Raw genomic sequence first — 25,143 nt, forward strand, 5'->3', positions numbered from 1 at the left:
CCTGATTGATAAGGGTGTCCATGGTGGGAACGCAACATTACAACCCTGGTGGTCAGACCGCCAGGTTACTGCCGTCTCCACTGGGATCAGTGATCCTGACAGGCTGACGGTGGCGGAGGACTGTATCAGCCAGGGTGGCGCTGCCCTGCTGATTATAATCTGTATCTCTGCCAGCCATTTCATGGCGGTGTCACTGCCATGAAAAGGCTGGCGGTGAAGAGGTGCAGGGAGCCACACGGGGGGCCCCTGCACTACCCAAGCACTTGGCATGGGCAGTGCAGTGGTCCCCTGCCCAGCACCCTTGTGAGCATTGCAGGATGCTGATGAACCCTATGGCTGCAGCATTGCCATTGGCTCAATTACATCGTGATGGGCCCCGCAGGGAGATAAGCAGCATGGCGGCAACCTCACCATTGGAAGTTCGTCAGAAACTCGTATTCAGACCTTTTGTCTTGGTCTGGCGGGACCAGATGACCACAATTGGTTCATTGTGCTTTTAAGCACTATTAAGCACTATTTCTACTTAAATATTTTAAATTGCATATCTCCTGTCTTACTCTGGATTTTTGTCATTTTGGTGTCAAATTATTTATTAATTTTTATCTATTTTTTGAAGTTGTTGTGGCATTTTTTACTTTATTACTGTTTGACCTGCTATATAAATACTTTACACACTGCCTCTAAGCTAAGCCTGACTGCTTTTGTGCAAAGCTACCAGAGGGTTAAACAAAGTTTAATTTACGGTTTGCTTACATTTTACCCTGATGCGAATTGTGGTTGCTACTGAAGTAGGGTATCACTCCCTCAACCAGTAACCCAATTTCCTACATCCCCATTCACCTATAGACAATGGTAAATGGCAATGCTAGTGGTACATATATAATTTTCAGACTTGTTTTCGCAGAATGACTGTGTTTTTTAAAATGGACATGTGTAATTTATGGCTCTTTGTGCTTGGCTCAGTTAGTCTTTGGCCTTGCCCACTCTGGGAACTCTGCTGTTATATAAAAAGAATGGTGTGAAACAGCAGTGGGGAATGACTACAGTTTAAAAAATAAATTATGGCAGGTAGTAGATCTGTATTTGCTGTTCTGCATAGGGATACATTTGCATATGTTTCGATGGGTGGAACAATTAATTTTTCTTTTCTTTCTTGTGATTTCACAAATTGTTAGGATTGCCCCTGAAGCTCCAGTAACATTTGATGTGGATGCTTTCACCAATGCCTTAGAAAGAATTTTGGGTGAGTTTACTGGAATATAAAGCCATGTAATGAGGCTGTTCAATTCATTGTATTCGTATTCTTCATGTCTGTCTGCAGAAGCTATATTCTCTATCTTAGCTTGGTGAGCACCCTCTATGATAGATATTTTTGATTTATGGTGTAAGGGAATCATTATTTTCCAAGCACTGCCTTATCTTTGCTAGTTGTGTTAGATCACTTGAATCGAGGCTGTTCTTCTCCCAAAATGCCATTATATACCCATTGTAATTGTGCCTTGCTCACAAGTAAGATCGCATCATCCGAGTTGTTTTTTCACCTAGGATTCTTAAGGAAATGTTAGTGCTTTGCAGCTCAGGCAGGGCAACAGTTGATTGAAGAAAATAACCATGTATTTCATCTGGCGCTTTGCCATTTATAACTGCTATAAATTACATATGCTGATTTTGTATGGTCCAATAGTGGTCATTTAATTAACTTTGGAAAGATCAGAAGCAAGAGTTTTCATTATCAGGAGTTTAGCTTATGACCTGCTACTTGCATTAGATAGCAACAGCCAGCTCTGTATTTGCTGAGCTGAATTGCTTTCTGTGATCCCTTGATTTGGAGGGTGGGATTGTTTTGGAAAGGAAAAGCTGACAGGCATAGGACCTTTGGAGAAAGAGTTAATTCATAATTGAAATGGCAGGATGATACATTGATATACCTAGTCTTTAAAATAACTTAATTTAATGGAAGTTATAATGGTTTACTAATCCTCTAAACAATGTTCTAAAATACAAACTCCGTTTAAAACATCATTGTTGCATTCCAAAACACTGACATTGGTCTGTTACAATAAGCTAGACACCTGCGGCACCCGCTTGCCCCACATTGCTCATGACAGCTATATTTGTAAATGGGGTATCCTGGTGCTACATTATGTTGTAAAAGACTTAACAAATTAAATCATTGATGATGTAACTGGTAATATTCCTAGTTTACCACAGACATTATCAGTGACCTCACTGAAGCCACAATTTGAGCTAGGCCACAAAGAGCATGGCCAGTTGCTGGACCCAATTGTATTGGGTATAGTCTATGGACAAGCACAGTGGGCTCTGGAGAAACGACTGTTGGCACATGGCCTCAGTGAAGGGTTTGCTCTTAGAACCTAGTGTACCTGGGTGATAGCTATGCCAAATGTGCAGATTTCCTCTTGAGCTTGAATGCAAGTCCTAGCCAAAGGCCAGGCCCTCCACCCAAGCCCACTGGGCAAGTTCATGGTCAGTGGGTCCTTGGAGTTGGGCCGCAGATTGTGGGCTTTGCACCTAAAATACACTGCGTATGACTGGAAGACAGATCTAGTAATCTTTTGGGGTAGAGTGTTAGCCTTGGCCTTAAAGTCTTTCCATTGCCCAGGAGCTTTAGGCCTAACTTGACGAAAAATGGGAGTTAAAAATATCAAATCAGTGCCTTAATAGCTACACATAACTGTAAAGATAAAATGAATGAAACAGGAAGGGGGGGGGGTAGCTGAGCTCACCCATTAGGGAAACTACTGATACGAAGATGTAATTGGGAAACAAATAGTGCAAAGGGTTTCAACTGAATTGTGTCAGTCAGAAAAAAACAACATAGGGCAAAGTGCCTCTGTTTCTGACTTTCAAAAGAAACCGAATCATTTTTCAGTCGGTGATGTCAAGGCAGAAACTCATTTGGATAAGCGCCCAATTATGTCATGTGCTCCTGTGGACTTCAATGTTGCACGTGATCCAAAGGATCTGCATAGGATTTCCATGCTCTTCTTGGGTTCCTGCTTAGTGTTTGACCCTATTACGTGGACTCTGTGAGCCCTGTTTCGTCCTCCCTGATCTTCTGATCTTCACTCAGGTCATCTACTGAGCGCTGACTGGAGGTCTGTTTCAATTCCCCCTTTCTGGACTCTGTTGCAGTACATTATGACTTTAAACTCTTCTTGCTTAACCTGGGAAGCAGTAGATATAATAGTAAAGCTTTCACAGGAGCCCCTTGTTACAACAGTACATCATTCATGCGCCATTCGCACCCTTCTCTTCCAGGATCATCTGTATTTGTATGAATTTTGAAATGTTCATGTACCCTGGCTGTCGAGTTTAGTGGCCTTTTAGGCATTTACCTACATAAGCTGTCCAAAAGGATGGTATTTTCTGGTATTGTGAAAAAGCTTTTCACTCTCTTAACTGCGTCTGCTGAAACACACCCCGTTCCTGGCTTGCTCATATTCAAGAAGAGCGGCTGATGAAAGTGTTTATTAAGTCATCTCTTGCATTATAGTGTTAACGCGTCCCTTTATGACTAATTTACTCACTTTGGGACTCGTTTTAGGCCAATGAATCTTTTGACCCTGATTGAAGACACCTTGGGACGAGATAACTAATCAACATGTCAATCAATATGTCAATAACGTCATCAAGGTGTACTGTAATAAGACAATTCAGATTAGTCAAAGACATTAAAAAAACTTAGAAACCACCATGACCCTTCAGTCATGAATAACCACACCAGTTTAGTACTATTATATGAAGTTTATTCCCTATTTTTTCCCTATTGATTACAATTCTACTAGTAATTTTATTAGTCTCAAAACCAAGAAACACATTAGCGTAGTCACAAATGGCAACTCTGATAAGATTTCATCAAAGCAAGAATCAGGAATATTAGAATATAGCACAACGTCAACATAGGTTATCCTTAGCAGAGTATCATTATCACGTTATTCAACAAAGCATAGATACAGTAATTTGTCTGTTTGCGTCTGTTTAGTGAACCCCTCATCTAACCTCGAATTAGCATTGGCATGTTGGGCTTCATGCAAAACCATTTAGCAACACCAATTTGGAAAACATCTAACTATGGGCTCTGTCAAAAGAAACAGTTGGTACCTAGAAAGGAAAAGCAAACAGACAATTACAATATCATTGTCGTATAGTTACCCTCCGTATTGGGTCAGCAAACAGATTCAGTCTTCGTTCTCAGGACATCAGCTGATTCGCCATCAGCCATGAATTCAGCTAGTCAGGTAAAGGGGCACTTCCTTCATAAGGAGGTAAAGTGTAAACGGGCAAAATAAGGCAAGGATGGTTTTAAGAACCAAACAGCAAAGTCTCAATGCAGAGTGACAAAGTGTCTGGGTCATAGCAAAGTACGCAACAGCATCTCCCCTTCCTCTAATCAAATGGCTCTCCGTTCTGATTAGGTTCCTTGTGTCAAGGGTTTTTATCCCTCTTCCGTTGTACAGTCCCCTAATTTTCCATTGGTCTGGGGTTTGCACCCCACTATCTCCCTCCAATAGGGTTTCAATGACTTCATTAAAATTGTCACCCCATAACAGTTCTTACATAGTTTATTGGTCCTTATGATTGACTTGTTCAGCGGGTAGAATGTCCGGTATGATTTCATACTCTTGTTGTCCTCTTTGCATCTTTAGTCAGTGGTTCCATTGTCTGTACCGGTTCAGGCGACCTTGTACCTGCGAGTAGTCTACACTGTTGCATTCAGCAAGAATGTTTCACTAAGCAAGTCGAATTTAATGAGAACGGATCTACTACAGTTACATTCATCTTCTAGCTTTGGAAAAATAAGAGTTCATGTCCTTCAGCAAGTCATCACACTGTACGTTAGAAAGAAAACACATGTAATATGAAACCAGCAGTTAGGCCTCGACTCATGCTAACTAAGGCCTAATGATTTATTAGCACAACTTTAACATATAATCTCTTTTATATTAGTGCAAAATCATACTTTAACATAACATTTCATCATTATTAATCAGTTTCATTAGTCAGTGTATATATTGACGGCCACTCCCTGTGGGCACATTTCAAGCGTACATTTAGCAAAATACATTAATATATTTTCTATCCTGCAGTATTACACATTAGTTCATAAACATTTCATGTTAATTTCTAAGTATGTAAGCTACGCTCTCCCAATAGAACAACAAAGCAAATCAGTAATTATTGCAATTTTAATTCTTGTGTAATGCACTTAAATGTGGGTCTCCATTGTGTCTTTCTTCCATTTATCACCAACCTATTTATGATTTTTCGTTCCACTCCCTCATCGGTCTATTACTTCTCTTTCTCTTTGATGTTAATCTCTCATCTGCTTTTTCCTCCCTCCTATGACTCGCTGCTTTAACGTTTTCTTAATTGACCCCACCATCGCTCTGTCTTGTGCAGTAAATGTTCACTGTCTCACGTTAACTTCTATTTATAGCCAACAAGTCTTCTAACTTGCTTCTTATTGCCATTTAACTTTTCTATTGTATTTGAGAACGGCTTTTTGTTTAGAAGACAGGCAGCCTAACTTGATGCTGTAGCTTTAGTGTGCTTAATGGTAACCAACAACCAATGGGCAAAATAAAAAATGTTAAAATGTTTTTTTAGACGGTAGGCACAGTTGCCTGTGTCTTGGGTATGGAATAGACATTATATTGTGAGGTATGTGTAATGCTTAATATGTGCAGGTAGTGGCCACCAGCACTAATTTTCTGTATATGGGCTTTTTTATTTTTTTTAATTCAGGCTTGACAGCTTTAGCTCGCTAGAAGACCAGTTTCTTAAAAAATATATAGAGAGGGCTTTGGCTTCTCCTGCAGAAATATTGTTTTCTCGCCTCATGCTGTCTCGTTTGCTGCATCACTCTGCTTCCTATAGAGTACTTGCAATGCATTAGGGTCTATTTTACATTTCAAAAATACAGAAATTAGTCATACCGTTGATGCATTGTATGCAAAATGAATCACTTTTGTTTTGCTCACTGCAGCATTCTGTTTTTTTTTAAATGTTTCAGACATGCCTCTAAACTAGACCTATTGGCTTTGCCAGTGCATGTTCACGATCAGGCTTTGTACTGAAGCTAGAAAAAGATAACAGAGAAAGGAAGAGGAGAAACGGTGATAAAGGGTGAAAGCGGGAATAAAAATATCCTGCAGGGCTGAAGTAAAGAGGCAGTAAGAGTATGGGTTGGAAACGAGAGATGGGTGAAATCAAAAGTACGCAGCCGTATGTATTTGGCAACTCTGGTATTCAACAGCACATACAGAAGGCTCCTAAGAAAAACTTTGGACTCGTGCACTTAATACCTATTTACTCTTCTTTTTTTCCCAAATTAAGTACTGGGCATGTGGCAAGGAAGTGTAAGACTCTGTTTAATTATTGTTACCTATAAGTAATCAACTCCTTTCACCACATGGATGAATGCTGGGCAGTATGTGGGACAAGAAGGGGGAGAAAAAGGGAACAGAAACCAAGTGGCAGTAAACTTCGGTCAGAGACTGAGAAATGATAGGAGGTGAGGGTTACGGGGCAGGAGGTTGTGAAATAGTAAGTTCGATGGCATCTGTCGCTGTAGATACGCATGTTTTGCAATAGCTCGCCATCTGGTGTTGGGCCGGAGTGTTACAAGTTGTTTTTCTTCGAAGAAGTCTTTCGAGTCACGGGACCGAGTGACTCCTCCTTTTGTCTCCATTGCGCATGGGCGTCGACTCCATCTTCGATTGTTTTTTTTCCGCCATCGGGTTCGGACGTGTTCCTGTCGCTCCGAGTTTCGGAACGGAAAGATAGCTAATTTCGGAAGATTTTCGTCGGTATTGTTGCGTTCGGGATCGGCGTAGTTAGATTCAACACCGCGTCGAAGGATCGAAGAGCTCCGGTGCCCTTCGGGGGTAGTTTTTTCGATCCCCCGTCGGGGCCTGGTCGGCCCGACCGCGTGCTGAAGAACGCCGATGGAACGGACCCCGTTCCGTTTCTGCCCCAAATGCCACAATAAATACCCCTATACAGACCAACACTTGGTCTGTAACCTGTGCCTGTCACCTGAGCACAGTGAAGACACCTGCGAGGCCTGTTGTGCGTTCCGGTCCCGAAAAACACTCCGAGACCGTCGAGCCAGAAGACTTCAGATGGCGTCCGCGCCGACAGCCCACCGAGAGTTCGAGGAACAAGAAGAGGAAGGTACCTTCTCGATCCAAGAATCGGACTCCGAAGGATTCGACGATACACAAACCGTGAGTAAGACGTCGAAAACCACACAGAGGAAGATTTACAAGGCCCAGGGGACGCCACTGCCATCAGGCCATGGCTCCACCCATAAATTCGGTGACCGACCGTCGGCACCGAAAAAGGCCCAAACAGTGCTGAGATCGTCCGACTCCGGTCGAGACACCGGCACGCAGCCTTCTCGGGACCGAGAAAGTGCTGGAGACAAGCATCGACACCGAGATACCGGTGTAGACACGGCTTGACGCCGAGACAGCGGCACCGAAGAAGATCGACGCCGAGAGGTTTCGGCCCCGAAAAAGAAAAAAGTCACCTCGGAGCCGAAAAAAGATGCAGACAGGGTTTCGGTGCCGAAACAAACTGCAACCGACCCAGTTTCAGGCTCTTATACAGAAGAGCACTCGCTAACCTCCCAAATGCAAAAGCATAGGTTTGAGGAAGAACTACACTCAACGGATGTAGACCATACGCAAAAGCGTATTTTCATACAGCAGGGGACAGGAAAGATAAGCACCCTTCCCCCTATTAGAAGAAAGAGAAGGTTGGAGTTCCAAACTGAACAGACACCACAACCAAAAGTGGTGAAAAGAGTTACCCCACCACCCTCTCCTCCGCCCGTGATTAACGTCTCACCAGCACAAACTCCATCACACTCCCCAGCTCACACCACCATAAGCCAGGGTGACCAAGATCAAGACGCATGGGACCTATACGACGCCCCAGTGTCAGATAACAGTCCGGAGGCATACCCTACGAAGCCATCTCCACCAGAGGACAGCACTGCGTATTCTCAAGTGGTGGCTAGAGCAGCACAATTTCACAACGTAAGCCTCCACTCAGAACTGGTCGAGGATGATTTTTTATTCAACACACTCTCCTCCACCCACAGCTCATACCAAAGCCTGCCTATGCTCCCTGGTATGCTCCGGCACGCAAAAGAAATCTTTAAGGAGCCGGTCAAAAGTAGGGCAATCACACCAAGGGTGGAAAAAAAGTATAAGGCGCCTCCTACAGACCCGGTTTTCATTACTACACAGCTGCCACCAGACTCTGTCATTGTAGGAGCAGCTAGGAAAAGGGCCAACTCCCACACATCTGGAGATGCACCACCCCCAGATAAAGAAAGCCGCAAGTTCGATGCAGCTGGTAAGAGAGTCGCAGCACAAGCTGCAAACCAGTGGCGCATCGCGAACTCCCAGGCACTACTTGCGCGCTATGACAGAGCCCACTGGGACGAGATGCAACATCTCATTGAACATCTGCCCAAGGACTTAAAAAATAGGGCAAAACAAGTGGTTGAGGAGGGACAGACCATTTCCAACAACCAGATCCGCTCCTCCATGGACGCTGCAGATACAGCTGCATGGACAATTAATACATCTGTAACTATCAGAAGGCATGCATGGCTCCGAACGTCTGGATTTAAACCAGAGATTCAACAAGCAGTTCTCAATATGCCTTTTAACGAAAAAGAACTGTTCGGTCCAGAAGTGGACACAGCGATTGAGAAACTCAAAAAAGATACGGGCACTGCCAAAGCCATGGGCGCACTCTACTCCCCGCAGAGCAGAGGGAATTACAGAAAATTCCGTAAAACACCCTTTCGAGGGGGGTTTCGGGGTCAGAGCACACAAGCCAGCACCTCACAAGCAACACCGTCCAGTTACCAGGGACAGTATAGAGGAGGTTTTCGGGGACAATATAGAGGAGGGCAATTCCCTAGGAATAGAGGAAGATTTCAGAGCCCCAAAACCCCTACTACTAAACAGTGACTCACATGTCACTCACCCCCTCCACACAACACCAGTGGGGGGAAGAATAAGTCATTATTACAAAGCATGGGAGGAAATCACTACAGACACTTGGGTTCTAGCAATTATCCAACATGGTTATTGCATAGAATTTCTACAATTCCCTCCAAACATACCACCAAAAGCACAAAATTTGACAACACATCATTCCAATCTCCTGGAGATAGAAGTGCAGGCACTATTGCAAAAGAATGCAATCGAATTAGTGCCAAACACACAAATAAACACAGGAGTTTACTCACTGTACTTTCTGATACCAAAGAAGGACAAAACGCTGAGACCAATCCTAGACCTCAGAGTAGTGAACACTTTCATCAAATCAGACCACTTTCACATGGTCACACTACAAGAAGTATTGCCATTGCTAAAACTACACGACTACATGGCAACTTTAGACCTCAAGGATGCTTATTTCCATATACCAATACACCCATCGCACAGGAAATACCTAAGGTTTGTATTCAAGGGAATACATTACCAATTCAAGGTACTGCCTTTCGGATTAACAACCGCTCCAAGAGTCTTTACCAAATGTCTAGCGGTAGTCGCTGCACACATAAGAAGGCAGCAAATACATGTGTTCCCATATCTAGACGACTGGCTAATCAAGGCCCATTCGTTAATAGAGTGCTCAAATCACACAAATCATATCATACAAACCCTCTTCAAACTAGGGTTCACCGTCAACTTCACAAAATCCAAAATTCTGCCGCGCAAGGTACAACAATACCTGGGAGCCATAATAGACACATCAAAAGGAGAAGCCACTCCAAGTCCACAAAGAATTCAAAATTTCAACACCATCATACAACGCATGTATCCAACACAAAGGATACAAGCAAAGATGGTACTACAACTCCTAGGCATGATGTCTTCATGCATAGCCATTGTCCCAAACGGAAGACTGCACATGAGGCCCTTACAACAGTGCCTAGCATCACAATGGTCACAAGCACAGGGTCACCTTCTAGATCTGGTGTTAATAGACCGCCAAACTTACCTCTCGCTTCTTTGGTGGAACAACATAAATTTAAACAAAGGACGGCCTTTCCAAGACCCAGTGCCACAATACTTAATAACAACAGATGCTTCCATGACAGGGTGGGGAGCACACCTCGATCAACACAGCATACAAGGACAATGGAACGTACATCAAACAAAACTGCATATAAATCACCTAGAACTTCTAGCAGTTTTTCAAGCACTAAAAGCTTTCCAACCAATAATAGTTCACAAATACATTCTGGTCAAAACAGACAACATGACAACAATGTATTATCTAAACAAGCAAGGGGGGACGCACTCCACGCAGTTAAGCCTGCTAGCACAAAAGATTTGGCGTTGGGCAATTCACAACCAAATTCGCCTAATAGCACAATTTATACCAGGGATCCAAAATCAACTCGCAGACAATCTCTCTCGAGATCACCAACAGGTCCACGAATGGGAAATTCACCCCCAAATTCTGAACACTTATTTCAAACTCTGGGGAACACCTCAGATAGACTTGTTTGCGACAAAGGAGAACGCAAAATGCCAAAACTTCGCATCCAGATACCCACACAAACAGTCCCAAGGCAATGCCCTATGGATGAACTGGTCAGGGATATTTGCTTACGCTTTTCCTCCTCTCCCTCTCCTTCCTTACCTGGTAAACAAACTCAGTCCAAACAAACTCAAACTCATATTAATAGCACCAACTTGGGCAAGGCAACCCTGGTACACAACGCTGCTAGACCTATCAGTAGTACCCTGCATCAAATTGCCCAACAGGCCAGATCTGTTGACACAACACAACCAAAAGATCAGACACCCAGATCCAGCATCGCTGAATCTAGCAATCTGGCTCCTGAAATCCTAGAATTCGGGCACTTACAACTTACCCAAAAATGTATGGAAGTCATAAAACAAGCCAGAAGGCCATCCACCAGGCACTGCTATGCAAGTAAATGGAAGAGGTTTGTTTGCTAATGCCATATTAATCAAATACAACCATTACACACAACTCCAGAACATGTAGTGGGTTACTTGCTTCACTTACAAAAATCTAACCTGGCTTTCTCTTCCATTAAAATACACCTTGCAGCAATATCTGCATACCTGCAGACTACCTATTCAACTTCCCTATATAAGATACCAGTCATTAAAGCATTCATGGAGGGCCTTAGGAGAATTATACCACCAAGAACACCACCTGTTCCTTCATGGAACCTAAATGTTGTTCTAACTAGACTTATGGGTCCACCTTTTGAACCCATGCACTCCTGCGAAATACAGTTCCTAACCTGGAAGGTGGCATTTCTCATTGCCATTACTTCCCTAAGAAGAGTAAGCGAGATTCAGGCGTTTACAATACAGGAACCTTTTATACAACTACACAAGAATAAGGTCGTCCTAAGGACCAATCCTAAATTTTTGCCAAAGGTTATTTCACCGTTCCATCTAAATCAAACAGTGGAACTTCCAGTGTTCTTTCCACAGCCAGATACCGTAGCTGAAAGGGCACTACATACATTAGATGTCAAAAGAGCATTGATGTATTACATTGACAGAACAAAGAACATCAGAAAGACTAAACAACTATTTATTGCATTTCAAAAACCTCATGCAGGAAACCCAATATCAAAACAAGGTATAGCCAGATGGATAGTTAAATGCATCCAAATCTGCTACCTTAAAGCTAAACGACAGCTGCCCATTACACCAAGGGCACACTCAACCAGAAAGAAAGGTGCTACCATGGCCTTTCTAGGAAACATCCCAATGCAAGAAATATGTAAGGCAGCCACATGGTCTACGCCTCACACATTCACCAAGCACTACTGTGTAGACGTGTTATCCGCACAACAAGCCACAGTAGGTCAAGCCGTATTAAGAACATTATTTCAGACTACTTCCACTCCTACAGGCTGATCCACCGCTTTTGGGGAGATAACTGCTTACTAGTCTATGCAAAACATGCGTATCTACAGCGACAGATGCCATCGAACTGAAAATGTCACTTACCCAGTGTACATCTGTTCGTGGCATTAGTCGCAGTAGATTCGCATGTGCCCACCCGCCTCCCCGGGAGCCTGTAGCAGTTTGGAAGTTACCTTCAACTATTTGTATATGTATCATCTCAACCTTAAATAGGTGCATACTTAGTCACTCCATTGCATGGGCACTATTACTACAATTCAACTCCTACCTCACCCTCTGCGGGGAAAAACAATCGAAGATGAAGTTGACGCCCATGCGCAATGGAGACAAAAGGAGGAGTCACTCGGTCCCGTGACTCGAAAGACTTCTTCGAAGAAAAACAACTTGTAACACTCCGGCCCAACACCAGATGGCGAGCTATTGCAAAACATGCGAATCTACTGCGACTGATGCCACGAACAGATGTACACTGGGTAAGTGACATTTTCATTCCTTATTACCTTGTTATACCTCAGCGCCAAAGGTATGAGTGTGGGTTTTTGACTTTCCATCCTTGACGTTGTACATTGAGTTCATATTGGCTTGCTCACAGGGACTGGTTCTGAGGATCTGGATTCAGATGATCTGGAAGAAGAGGAAGAATTTGACCTCGATAGTGATGAAGAGGATACAGAAGAAAAGGGGACATTGCCAAGTGAGGCCCTTGAAAGCCTTAAATCCTATATGGAGGTGATGGATAGAGAATTAGCCCAGACAAACATCGGCAAAAGCTTCACTCTGAAAAAACAAGCGGTATGTCTATCGTAATACCTAAAAACGTAGACAATGTGCAATGTTTTCAAGCCACTGCATGCAGTTCATATAATTTTAATCATCTGTGCTGACGGTAATGAAGCTGCAGTTTTCGGAAACTAATTGTAATATTTATTTTTAATATATATGTTTTATCAGTTAATGTTAACATTGGTATCTTAGCGTACCAAGGCATGACATTTATGCATTCACTGTTGTACCCATCAACATCATTAGAAGTAACAGCCTTTTTCCAAGTTTCCTTGTTTCTGCTCTTGTGCACCTTTAGGTTAATGGGGCATCTGAATGTTAGCTTCTAGATACCGCTCAGTTAGCGGTCTAGCTGACGTGGGTCTTCTGGCCCGGCGTCATAAATGACTGCAGCTGAGCGGCCGCGCCAAAGGCGCGCTCCTATGGCAAGCCCGTCTGCGCCTGAACGGGCCCAGGGGCCAGAGATTCTGCCCTTTTTTCTAATTGTGCGGCCTTCCTGGGGTATAGCTGCAAGGCAAAGAGTATGCCTTGCAAGCATAAGGTGCCAATCGATTATAAGTCCGTCTGGACTTGTAAGGAATGTAACTGGATAGTACAAGCTCTCCTAACTCTGAAGGAGGCTAGAGTTCAGCACAGGAGGCCTCTAAAGTCTGGAATTTCATCTTATGAGAATACGGCAGCCTACTGTCAGCTGCTTCGGGACGCTTTGGTAAATGTTCGCTCACTCCCTAAGCATAAATTGGAAATTTGCCAGTTGATAGACCCTTGGCACATTGACTGTCTGTTTATGACAGAAACCTGGAGAAAATTAGAATCAGACCCTGACTTTATTGCAGCAACCCCCCCAGGGTATACCTATTATAGATTACATAGACCCCGAAGTCGGGCGGACGTCTGGCCATTATCTGTAGGGCCATTTTCATAAGCGTCTGGACCGGTCCCCCTGCTGAAATGTGTGAGATGATGGCCTTTAAGATTTCTCAGAACAATTTTTGGAGGGCTTATTGATCTACTGACCGCCGGGACCTCTTACAAATTTTGTTCAAACTTGGATACATTTGATTGAACCTATGGTCATGTCCATTAAGGCAATTATATCAGGAGATTTTAACATCCACTTTGATGAAACCTGCAATCCAGTGGTCAGGGATTTTTTAGATCTCATGGAAGCCCTGGATTGGACCCTCAGTCTCAGCAGTTACCCACACAGCAGGACACATTTAAGATGGGGGTTTTTGCCCATACTTCGGTACAGTTGGCTCTAACTAATACTCAGTTAGGTTGGACTGATCATCACCTGTTGAGTTTTAAAATTGATACTACTCATCTCCCTTCCTTGTATAAAACGGAGAGCAAAGTAATCAGGCCTTGGAAGCAGATTAAATTGGAAGAGTTGGCTCCTGCCTTAGAAGAGGGATGGGACAGGGCCAAGAAGTTGTCTTTGCCCCTGTTAGACAGCTTCCATCAAGGTGTTGAAACAGCCATGATTCATTTGGCACCCCCTAAGACCTTTGGGCCCTGTAGCCGGAAGAAGCCTAGTCAACCTTGGTTCACGAGTGAACTCAAATCTTTTCAGAGAAATTACCGGCAACAGAAGCGCCGGTGGAAACTAAACCCAGTCCCAGAGGAAAGGGACGCATTAAAGTCCACCCTTAAAGTTTACGAGGCGGCGCGTTTTACGGCTAAATCAAATTTTTATACTGCTAAAGTTAAGGAGGCATTGAATGCCCCTAGAGAACTTTTTAAAGTGATAGACGGGTTTTGTGACAAGGTAGCTAGGCACTTTGAAAACATAATTCTTCAAATACATGCTAATTTTGTTCCTCATGAGGTTTCTAGGGAACACCTTTTAGTGGTGTCCCCGGATTCTAAAGCCAGTTGTAAAGTCCTATCTGACTTTCATATCCCGACTCAAGATAGCATCAGAAAGTTGATTCTTGAAATAAAGTTGGGTTCCCCTTTGGACCCTTGTCCCCCTTCTATCTTCAAATTGGCTCCAGACTTGATGGCTCGGGCTTTAGTTCGGATTTTTCAGGAGATTCTAAATTCTGGGACCTATCCCTCCCCATGGAAGGAGACTATAGTTGTCCCCCTGAAAAAGAAGCAAGATGGTGATAGCCAGGATCTAGATAATCAACGGCCAATAGCTCTTCTTCCTTTTTTGGCAAAGATTTTTGAGAAATTCTTGAATAAGGAACTAGTAGAATTCTTAGCGGAAGTGGGAGGCCTAGCCTCCTCTCAACATGGTTTTAGAAAGGCACACAGTACGGAGACTGCCCTTATTTCATCCTCTGACTTGATTCGGAAATTTGCAGATGAAGGACAAGGGGTCATTCTAGTGTTATTAGATCTTTCGGCGGCGTTTGATACCATTTCTCCTCATCTACTGATGACCCGCCTTTATCAAGTAGGGATTAGAGAGCGAGCCCTTAAACTTCTGGAATCTTTTTAGACCAACAGATGGACTACTGTTAGTTGTGGTAATTTCAGATCTACACCTACTCCGCAGGGATCTTCTTTGAGCCCTACTCTGTTTAATGTGTATGTTGCCCCGCTGGCAAATTTGATTTGATCCTTTGGATTTATCCCCACCTCCTATGCGGATGACACTCCGCTAATCATCCTAGTTAATAAGAACTGGGAGGAGGTTGCAGATAGGTTCAACAATTGTATGCAAGCAGTTAGTAATTGGATGAAGACTACCTGGCTTAAAATGAATAATACCATAACTGAAATTCTCTGTTTGGGGCCGGGAAATGAGCAATGGAATCTACGTTGGTGGCCCACAGATTGCGTTACCCCTCCTGTCCCCACTACTGCTAGCAGGAATCTGGGCATCATTTGTGATGATCAGTTATCCTTCAAAAGTGAGGTGAATCACACCTTAAAGACATTCCTTTGGCTTATTAAAATGCTAAGGAAAATCTTCCCTTATCTTCAATATGAATGGTGAGTTTCTGCTACTTTAGCATTGGTTATGTCCAAAGTAGATTATTGCAATGCCCTTTTTCTTAATCTGGACAAAGCTTTGATTAACAAGTTGCAACTGGTCCAGAATTCGGCTGCTAGGGCAGTTCTTAATCTCTCTCGTTGGGCATCAGTCAGCGGGAGCCTTAAATAACTACATTGGCTCCCGGTGGCTCAGCGTATTATTTTTAAATCGCTCTGTCTGACTCACAAAGCAGCTCACGGGATTGGTCCCCGCTACCTTTCCACCAGGCTCTGCTGGTATGTTTCCAAGAAAAATCTCAGGTCTTCCAAGGCCTATAGAATTCAGGTACCTCGTACCTACAGAGCCAAATGGGGTGACAAAGCGTTTACCGTGGCTGCAGCAAAACACTGGAACTTGCTTCCTTTGAATATCAGGAAAGAACCCTGCTACCTAAGGTTCAGGAAACTGGTAAAAACATGGCTTTTTCCCCGTTAGCTTTCGTTTCTTTTTGGGTTTTCTTCCCGGGCTTTCCTTCTATTGTCTGCTTCTTTGGGTGGCTTCTTTGCGTTGCTTTTTCTCTTATCTTCTATGCTAGCGCTTTGATGCTCTTCGTGAGCCGGAATGCGCCCTATAAATCCGACGTACATACATACTGAACAGTGAATCCAGACTTTTATTGTTCCCACCATGTTTGTTTTGCAAGTTCACGTGCCACTGATCTGTATGAGCATTTGGATTTTCATGCTATACATCCGCTATGAACGTTTGCTTTATGTAGATAGCGTAGATATCTGAGGCGCCTGTTGCTGCTATGTACGTGCTATACTTCTGTTGTCTTCTACATCTAGAAAATGCCTGATTGATTTAATGCTAAGATAACGCTGCTTACATTCAAACCTCTTGTTTTTTTGGTCACCCAGCGTCCATTACTTCATACTCTGTCTCAAACTTCAGCAGTATTTTGATGAGTTTTTTTTTTTTAGCACTTCCCTCACACAATTCTTCTTGGCTTGACAATCCTCCAACACCTACTCTTTGTATCTGCAGCTGTTTGCTAATAAGAACTGATTGTAGTCCAATTGTGAACAAGTAAAATAAAATTGGACTGCTACAGCATTGTAGTTATTCACTGTCATGTTTCTTTGTTAGCATTTAAAATTCTATCCTACATGTTATCAGTGTCTGGTAAGCCAGCTGTGAGTCCTTTTCATGTGGTCCAAGGGGATTCAGGGGCAGCTGGCAATACCCTCACTGAGCACTTGTTTATTTCAGATATCTCAATTGGACTCCAATCGGATAACCAACTTACGATTGCATCACACTACAAAGGTAGTAAGGACAAGCAAGTAGGGCTTACTGTAGGAGGTAGTACAGGGTAGAACAGTTTGACACGGCAAGTAACACTCGGCATTAACACCAAGTCAGTGCTTTATTTTTAAGAAGAACATTCCTTTTATTAACACACGAGTAGATAATACAGGATGTACAAATAAAACTAGAAGATCAATTTTTTCATACTTGGTGCTAGATTTTTCAAAACATTAGCCCTATAGCTAGTGCACCTATGTAGGTTGACAAAATGTTCATCTAGGCATGCATCCATAGAGGTGGAGGGACTCTGAACTCAACTCACTGTTGCACACACCACTTACTGTGAAAGCAGTGTTATATCATACCTCAAGAAATAATACAGCAGTCCGAATCCTGCATGCATAACTGGATATCTCAAGCTGGATAATGTTATTGTAGCAGCTATTCAGAGGCAGTCAAAACAAATCCCATCACTTCAGCCTCCAGAGATGGAAGGCACATTGATAATCTTGGTTGCACAGTTGAATCTACACAAGCAACAATATTAAAGTAGGAAGTACGTTGACCATTCTAGGTCGATAAGATTGCCAAATGTAGTACGTCATTTTGCTCTCATTAACCTGATACCTTAGATTGGAGGGACAGACGCTCATGATGTTATGAAAGAAGGGGATTAATGCATCAGCCACCATCCATCAATAATGCAGGAAGAGATATGGCAAATGTAGGTTCCTGACATCTCGCCGGAACAGTGGTCCTTAGAAGACATGGCTGACATCAGCCCACAGCCTTCCACCCCAAAGTACAAACCAAGATTCTAAACATGCTCTTTGACAGACAAGATCTTGTTTGATAAATATGTTTCAATTTCAAGTGCACTTCTAATTTCATGTCCCTTCACAGATGTACAGGTAATTTAGCATTCCCACTGTGCCCCCAAGAGTATTCTGTTCCGAGTACTAAAATCAAAGTGGATTTTTGTCTCCTTAGTTCTCAATCATCTCCTTCGGGATGCCTATTTACATATTTAATGCCATAATACTTCAATGTAGTGATATCATATTGGTGCACCTCTCATATGCTTCACTATGAAGTAAGCTTTATCAGGATTCTTTATTGCCCTCAAATGCTGCAGTATAAAAATGTTCACCTTGTTTGTTGTACTCCTAATATACTTTTGATTGCAGCTGTACTCCAAAACATTAACAATGAATTCTGTATTGCAGGTAATCCTTTCCTTTAACCATATTTTTTAATCATCAAATGTGATGTATTCCTTCACATTTTGTCGGCTATCACATGCCTTGCAGGTCATAGATTTCCAGAACCTACACTTTTCCTGGTTTAACCATGTGATTTGTAAAGTCACTGGATGTAGGAAACTCAGTGTTAATAAATCCCCTAAATTCGCTGTTGGTTGGTTGGTTGGGTGGGTGAGAAAGTGGCTTCTTTCTAGCATGGTTACCCCCATTTTGTGGCCTGTGTGTGAGTGTTTTTCAGTGTGTTTTTACTGTCTCACTGTGATCCTGCTATCCAGGACCCCAGTGCTCATAGTTAAAAGCATATTTGTCAGTGTGTTGTCAGTATGTTTAACTGTGTCACAGAAGTTCTGCTAACCAGAACTCCAGTGCTTATGCTCTCTCTGCTTAACAAATTTGGCACTATAGTTTAGTGACTCCATATTCCAATTCTGATTGGCATACTGGAGACCCCCTTATAAATCCCTAGTAAATGGTACCTAGTTACCCAGGGCACTGGGGTTCCAGAAAATCCTTATGGGCTACAGCATGTCTTTTGCCACCCATAAGGAGCTCAAACAAACCTTTCATCAGGACTGCCACTGCAGCCTGAGTGAAATAGTGTACACACTATTTCACAGCCATTTTTCACTGCACTAAGTAACATATAGATCACCTATATGTCTTCGCTTCGTATACTGAAGGCTAGTTGCAAAGCTACTTTGTGTGAGGGCACCCTTGCACTAGCAAAGGTGCCCCCATGTTGTCCGGGGCCAATTCCCTGGACTTCATGAGTGCGGGATACCATTATATAAGTAGTGCACGCGTATGTCAATACGATATGTAGCTTCACAATGGTAACTCCGAATATGGCCACGTGAGGTGTCTAAGATCATGGATTTTTCCCCCCAATCCAAATCTAGTATTGGGGGCCAATCACATGCACCCTGGGGGCTCCACCTTGGCCCCCGGTACTGCCAAACCAGCTCTCTGAGGCTTCCACTGCACCCCAAGCTGCTGCCACCTCACAGACAGGTTTCTGCCCTCCTGGGGACTGAGCAGCTCAGTCCGAGGAATGCAGAACAATGCATTTCCTTTGGGAGGAGGGTGTTACACTCTCTCCCTTTGGAAATAGATGTTACAGGCTTGGGAGGGGTAGCCTCCCAGAGCCTCTGGAAATGCTTTGACGGGCTCAGATGGTGCCCTCCTCGCATAAGCCAGTCTACACCAGTTCAGGGACCCCAGTCTCATGCTCTGGCGCAAAACTGGTCAAAGGAAAGGGGAGTGACCACTCCCCTGTCCATCACCACCCCAGGAGTGGTGCCCAGAGCTCCTCGAGAGTGTCCCTGGTGTTAGTCATCTTGGATTCCATGGTGTGGGGTTCCTCTGGAGACCTCTGAGTGGCCAGTGCCAGGAGGTAACGTCAGAGACCCCTCCTGATAAGTGCATACCTGGGTAGGTAGCCAATCCCCCTCTCAGGGCTATTTAGAGTCTCTGCTCTGGGTGTTATCTCAGATTCGGTTTGCAAGATTCCTCCAGGACTCCTCTGCATCCTCTGCTTCAACTTCTGACCTTCAGATCAACCGCAGACTGTTGCAGTTACAGCGGTTCCTAGAGCAAAGTATCCAGGATGACTCCTGTGACCTGCAAGTTCAGCTCCAGCGAGCTTTTGCAACAGTTTCCAAGGTGTGCACGCTCTGAGGACTGCCTGTCTTCACCCTGCACCAGAAGAACTGAAGGAATCTCCCGTGGAATGACTGAGTCACTTCCCTGCTTCTGCAGGCACCCTTCTGCGATGACAACCGATAATCTGGGACTCCTCTATTGACGATGAGCGTGCTCCCTGGAACACAGGTGGTGGACCGAAGTGAGTCAGATTGTCCAAAGGTCCAGCTGTCCAAATTTGGTGGAGATAAGGGCTTGCCTCCCCGTGCTGCAACAGTACCCCTGTGCACCACGTGTTCTGCAGCTCCTAGGGCTTCTGTGCGCTTCTTCCAGAAATCTCTCATGCACAGCGTAGCCCAGGTCCCCAGCACTCTATCCTGTGACGCTCAGCTCCCAGAGTTGTTCGGCGGCGTGGGATCCTTTATGTAGTGCTGCGACTACTGCATTTTGCAACTCCTTTGTCCCCATGTTCTGGAACTCCTGTGGGTGCTGGCTGGTCTTCTGAGGGCTCTCGAAAGTGCTGAGAGCCCCCCCTGTCTCCTCAGTCTGAGTTGAGACCGCCAGGTCCCTGCAGGGCCCAGGTAGTGCCTTTTCCCGCCAACCGCGACATTTGCATGAGCCAAGGGTTTTTGGTGGAAACCAGTGACGAAAACCAGCCTGCATCCAACGATTCGACGTGGGACACCTCTTGCACCAAGCAGGAACCCGCAGCTGTCGACTTTGGTGCATTTCTGACTTTTTCTTACAACGTAGAATCGACTCTTGCACTTTCATCCGGGTTAGCAGGGGCTCCTGTTCTTCCTGGACTCTTCATCGACTTCTGGACTTGGTCTCCTCTCTCCATAGGACTTCAGGTTCAGGGATACATTGTTGGTGTCTTGCAGTCTTGCTTGGTTTTTGCATAATCCTTTACCACGACTCCTAGTGTGTTCTGAGGAAAGTTGTACTTTACTCCTGTTTTCCTGGGCTCTAGGGTGGGGTATTTTACTTACCTTTGGTGTTTTCTTTCACCCCCAGCACCCCTTCCCACTTGCATAGGGGGGAATTCGTTATTCGCATTCCACTGTTTTAGCATATGGTTTGTGTTGCCCTTAGGCCCATTGCAATCTATTGCATTTTCTACTGTTTGCACTATTCTGTGACTGTTTACTTACCTGCTTTTGGTTACTAGTGTATATATTGTGTATAATACTTACCTCCAGAAGGAGTATTGCCTCTAAGATATTTTTGGCCTTGTGTCGCTAAAATGAAGTACCTTTATTTTTGGTAACACTGAGTATTGTCTTTCTTGTGTATAAGTACTGTCTGGCTATAGTGGTGTTGCAAGAGCTTTGCATGTCTCCTAGTTCAGCTTTGGGTGCTCTGCTACAGATACCTCTAGAAAGCCTAAGCTGCTAGAACCTGCCTACATTTCACTAAGGTGGGTCACCGGATCTGATATAAGGTGTAAGTACCTCTGGTACCCACTACAAGCCAGGTCAGCTTCTCACATTAAGGAATTGCAAACTTTGTTCCCTCCTTCCCCATTGTGTCATGCCTCCGTGGGACCTCAATCTGGTTCTGACATTCCTTGTGTTCCCCACTTGAGCCCCTGCATATCTGTTCCATGCAGCTAATGACACTTAAGACCAGATTCTTGGTGACCATTTCATCAGCCAGGAGGGTTAATGAGCTTCAAGCCATTTTCGTTACGCCTCCATTCACCAGCTTCTGCCTCGGCAAACTGGCTCTTTGGACTTGTGACTCCTGTCCACGTTGGAAAAAGCATCACACTACAGATGATTTTCGAAATGCCTCATCCTTCAAAAAAAAAAAAAAAAGAGAGCGAGAGACTCAATTGTTTGGACCCAAAAATGCCACTTTACTTTTACATTGATTGCAGCAAAGAGCACCGGGTGGGTGATCAGCAAGTCATTGGATTTGCTGGGACAAATCAGACCATCTCTTAATAGATTGTACTCTGCATCAATATCTGCTACGCACTATCTAAGAAGCAGCCTCCTGAGGGTTAGTAGCCCCATATCACTAAGGCAAAGACCACCACTACTACTGCAGTAGTACTTGGGGTACCTGTCCTTGACATCTGCCACGTTGGCAACACTCCACATGTTCATGAAGGACTACTGCTTGGATAGTTAGGTCTGTGGAGAACACCATTTTCCTCATTCAGTACTCCAGGGCTACCCGGTTTGAGTCTGCTTGCAGACCCATTTCCAGAAAGGTATATATTCTAATGTGAGGATGCTGCAGTTAGAAGTCCCTACCAGAAGAACAAGTTAATTACCTTCGGTAACACCTTTTCAGGTAAAGACTCTGTCTAACTGGAGATATTTCAACAACCCTTTCTCCCTCCCTGCTCTGCAATATTGGCTGTTCACGCTAAAGACTGATATCTGCATACTGGTCATTCATCATTCGGTCGTGGCTCTGCATTTATGGTGCAGACAAAGTAACAAAAACTGTGCCATGGTGCCACCTCTATAAGGACTTTGCACGCCACGTACAGAACATGGTATTCCCGCCGCGGAAGCCAAAGGCCCTAATTGATGCCTTTAATGGGAGAAGATCTGGACCGGTTCTAAGACTCCACAACACCTGAACACACTTCTCACCCCCTTCATCATCCCCGCAAGGTGTTTGGTTGACAACACAGAAACGATGACTCAGACCCTCACGCCACAGCACGAGTATGCGTTTAGAGGTCACATTAGCCCAGCTGTAACACCTATATTGAACCTCACGGAAGATAGCTGTTTTGCTCATTGACAAACGTTTGTCCAGTCGCCAAGTGCCCTTGTTGCAGCCTGAATGCAAGATCCTCTCCGTAGGGGTTACAGAATTTCTGGCTTGGCTTTCACATGTTAAACGTCGGGGACTGCACATGCTGCACCACAAATGCCTGAACTGCTGATGGTGCAGGCGGGTCCCCCAAACATCATTACCCTCTGTGAACCACATAGCTCACCCAGCTTAACTCATAAGTCTCCGGTCTCGGGCCCTCTAGGCAAAGGCCCTCATCCCCCTGCCTTGGCCCTACTTCCTTAAAATATTGGACTTTTGGACCACCATGGGCCACCTACGCAGGAAACCAAGGCACACTCTTGCGCCCATCCACTGCGACTGCCTAGGAGACCACACATCACTCAATGACAAGCTAGACATTGTAATAGCTGCCATAAAGAATTCCCGGTCCTCCCTTTAAAGCAAAATTGACACTGTAGCGGCAGACCTCACACTGCTAGACGCGGACCACCGGAAGCTGGCAAAAAAACATCTGCACTACAGAACAAACTCTTTCCTCACTTCAACCACAAGCCCAGGAAACAATGTCATGCCTACAAGTGCTCACTGACCGGGTCCGTATCCTGGAAGACTGAGTGGAAGACACAGAAGGCCATTCCATGGGGAATAACATCCGTGTGATAGACCTTCCAGAAGGGGAGGGGCAAAATGCAGTCGGATATGTGAACTACTCCCCCAAACTGACTTATGACAGTTTTTCTCAACTGAGAGGGCACACCGGGTTCCGGAGCGTAAACCCCCTCCTGGTGCCAATCCCATAGCGTTAGTGTTCCGCTTGCTGCATTATCAAGATTGTGATTCCATCCTTGAAGAAATCAGCTCACAAAGCAATGGTGCATAACGTACACATTACATTTTTCTCACACTACAAGTTGGTGGTGCAGCACCAAAGGAGCTCCTATTTGGCTGTCAAGCGTAAGTCCCATGAACTAGATGCGAGATATTCTTTTATTCCCTGCATGTCTCCGCATTATCTGACGAGAAAACACACTTTTTCAATTATCCTTAAGATACTTAGGATTGGATTGAGTCCTCCATGCTATCAAATGTCCAACCATTCCAATTGGAGATAGAAGTGGTCAGTACATTTGGAGGGGGTGATGACTCCAAGGGGAGTATTACCCACTTCCTAAGGCAGCACCTAACTTGGAACAAGTAATACAGGAAAGATGACAGGTGCTGCAGATGGCTGCTATGATGTGTAACCTTAGTCCACACTGTGGTCTGGAAGATGGCTCTACCAAAACCTTCAGTTATGATGGCTCCTCCACCACTTGGCCCTCTAGAACAGGCCTGATAGCTCCACCCAAAGTGACTCCACAAACCGCATGTGAAGTAATCTGAACCGCATTGCAGGCCTCCCAGATATGCAGGATGTTGTTCCACTTTGTCTCTTTGCCATAGTTTATTTAAATTGTTCTTAATGAAGATATTTTTGCAGTTGATGGGATGGGGTTAACACCCTTGCTCCCTACCCCTGCTTCTTCTGGTTTGGGTTGCTGGTGTGTAAGCTCTATCTGTACACTGGCATTATGGTGAATAAGGTCCCTGTCAATAAACTAAAAAGTAATAATGTTTTCTCATTTACTGGGGTTTAAATAAGCTTGGTTCTCAGACACTAACCTTGTTTGATTTGCCTCACGTTGCTAAATAGTTTTGGCGGATACATGTTGTCACTCTGCCCTCATGGTATTTACAGTTTTGTTGTTGTTTTTTGCATTTGTTTGCTTATCAGACCCAACACTATTACCCACACCACAATTATTGCACTAAATGGATGTCCACCAGCAGCAGCCAACAACCACACACTTCACTCAGCGCAATGACATGCACTAACATTCTTACTTGCAACATGCGTGTAATGCACACCCACCTCACCATTATGCTGTTTACTTTGTACCTACGCCGCTGCTCGACACACAGCCTTACTACAGACATCCCACTTATTTCATACTGAAGCAATGAAACTGCAAAGGCGATGACGTAGAAGGTTTCTACCGAAATCTTTTCCATGTACACATGTGGAGTGTTGATATGGATCAAGCCTGCTGTTCCCTTCACAGTAGAAATCACTGTGATTGCCCCAGAAGGTCGCTATGTGCACTTGAAGGGCCGACTGTGAGAAAGTAGCCTTCTTCTAGCATGGTTACCCCCATTTTTGGCCTGTTTGTCAGAGTGTTTTTACTGTGTCACTGGGATCGTGCTAGTCAGTGTAGGAGCCTGGCCTGGTTTGTAGTGGGCACCTGATGGTACTTACACCTTATACCAGGTCCAGTTATCCCTTTTTAGTGAAATGTAGTGTTCTAACAGCTTAGGCTGATATAAGTAGCTGTAGCAGAGCAGCTTAGGCTGAACTAGGAGACATGTAAAGCTCCTGCAATACCACTATAGTTACACAGTACTTATACACAATAGAAGACAATACTCAGTGTTA

General features: G+C 44.2%; 1 protein-coding gene across 1 annotated transcript in view; it reads left to right on the plus strand.

Annotated features, from left to right (window-relative positions):
• LOC138301751 (protein ecdysoneless homolog) overlaps window positions 1–25,143 on the plus strand; it is a 277,339-nt gene that overhangs the window by 243,325 nt on the left and 8,871 nt on the right. Inside the window, exons 8-9 of the mRNA XM_069242263.1 lie at window positions 1,176–1,243; window positions 12,571–12,770. Coding sequence (XP_069098364.1) covers window positions 1,176–1,243; window positions 12,571–12,770 — 268 coding nt within the window. The remainder of the gene's footprint in view (window positions 1–1,175; window positions 1,244–12,570; window positions 12,771–25,143) is intronic.

The sequence above is a fragment of the Pleurodeles waltl genome, chromosome 6 (assembly GCF_031143425.1).
Source record: "Pleurodeles waltl isolate 20211129_DDA chromosome 6, aPleWal1.hap1.20221129, whole genome shotgun sequence".
NCBI classification, from domain to species: domain Eukaryota; kingdom Metazoa; phylum Chordata; class Amphibia; order Caudata; family Salamandridae; genus Pleurodeles; species Pleurodeles waltl.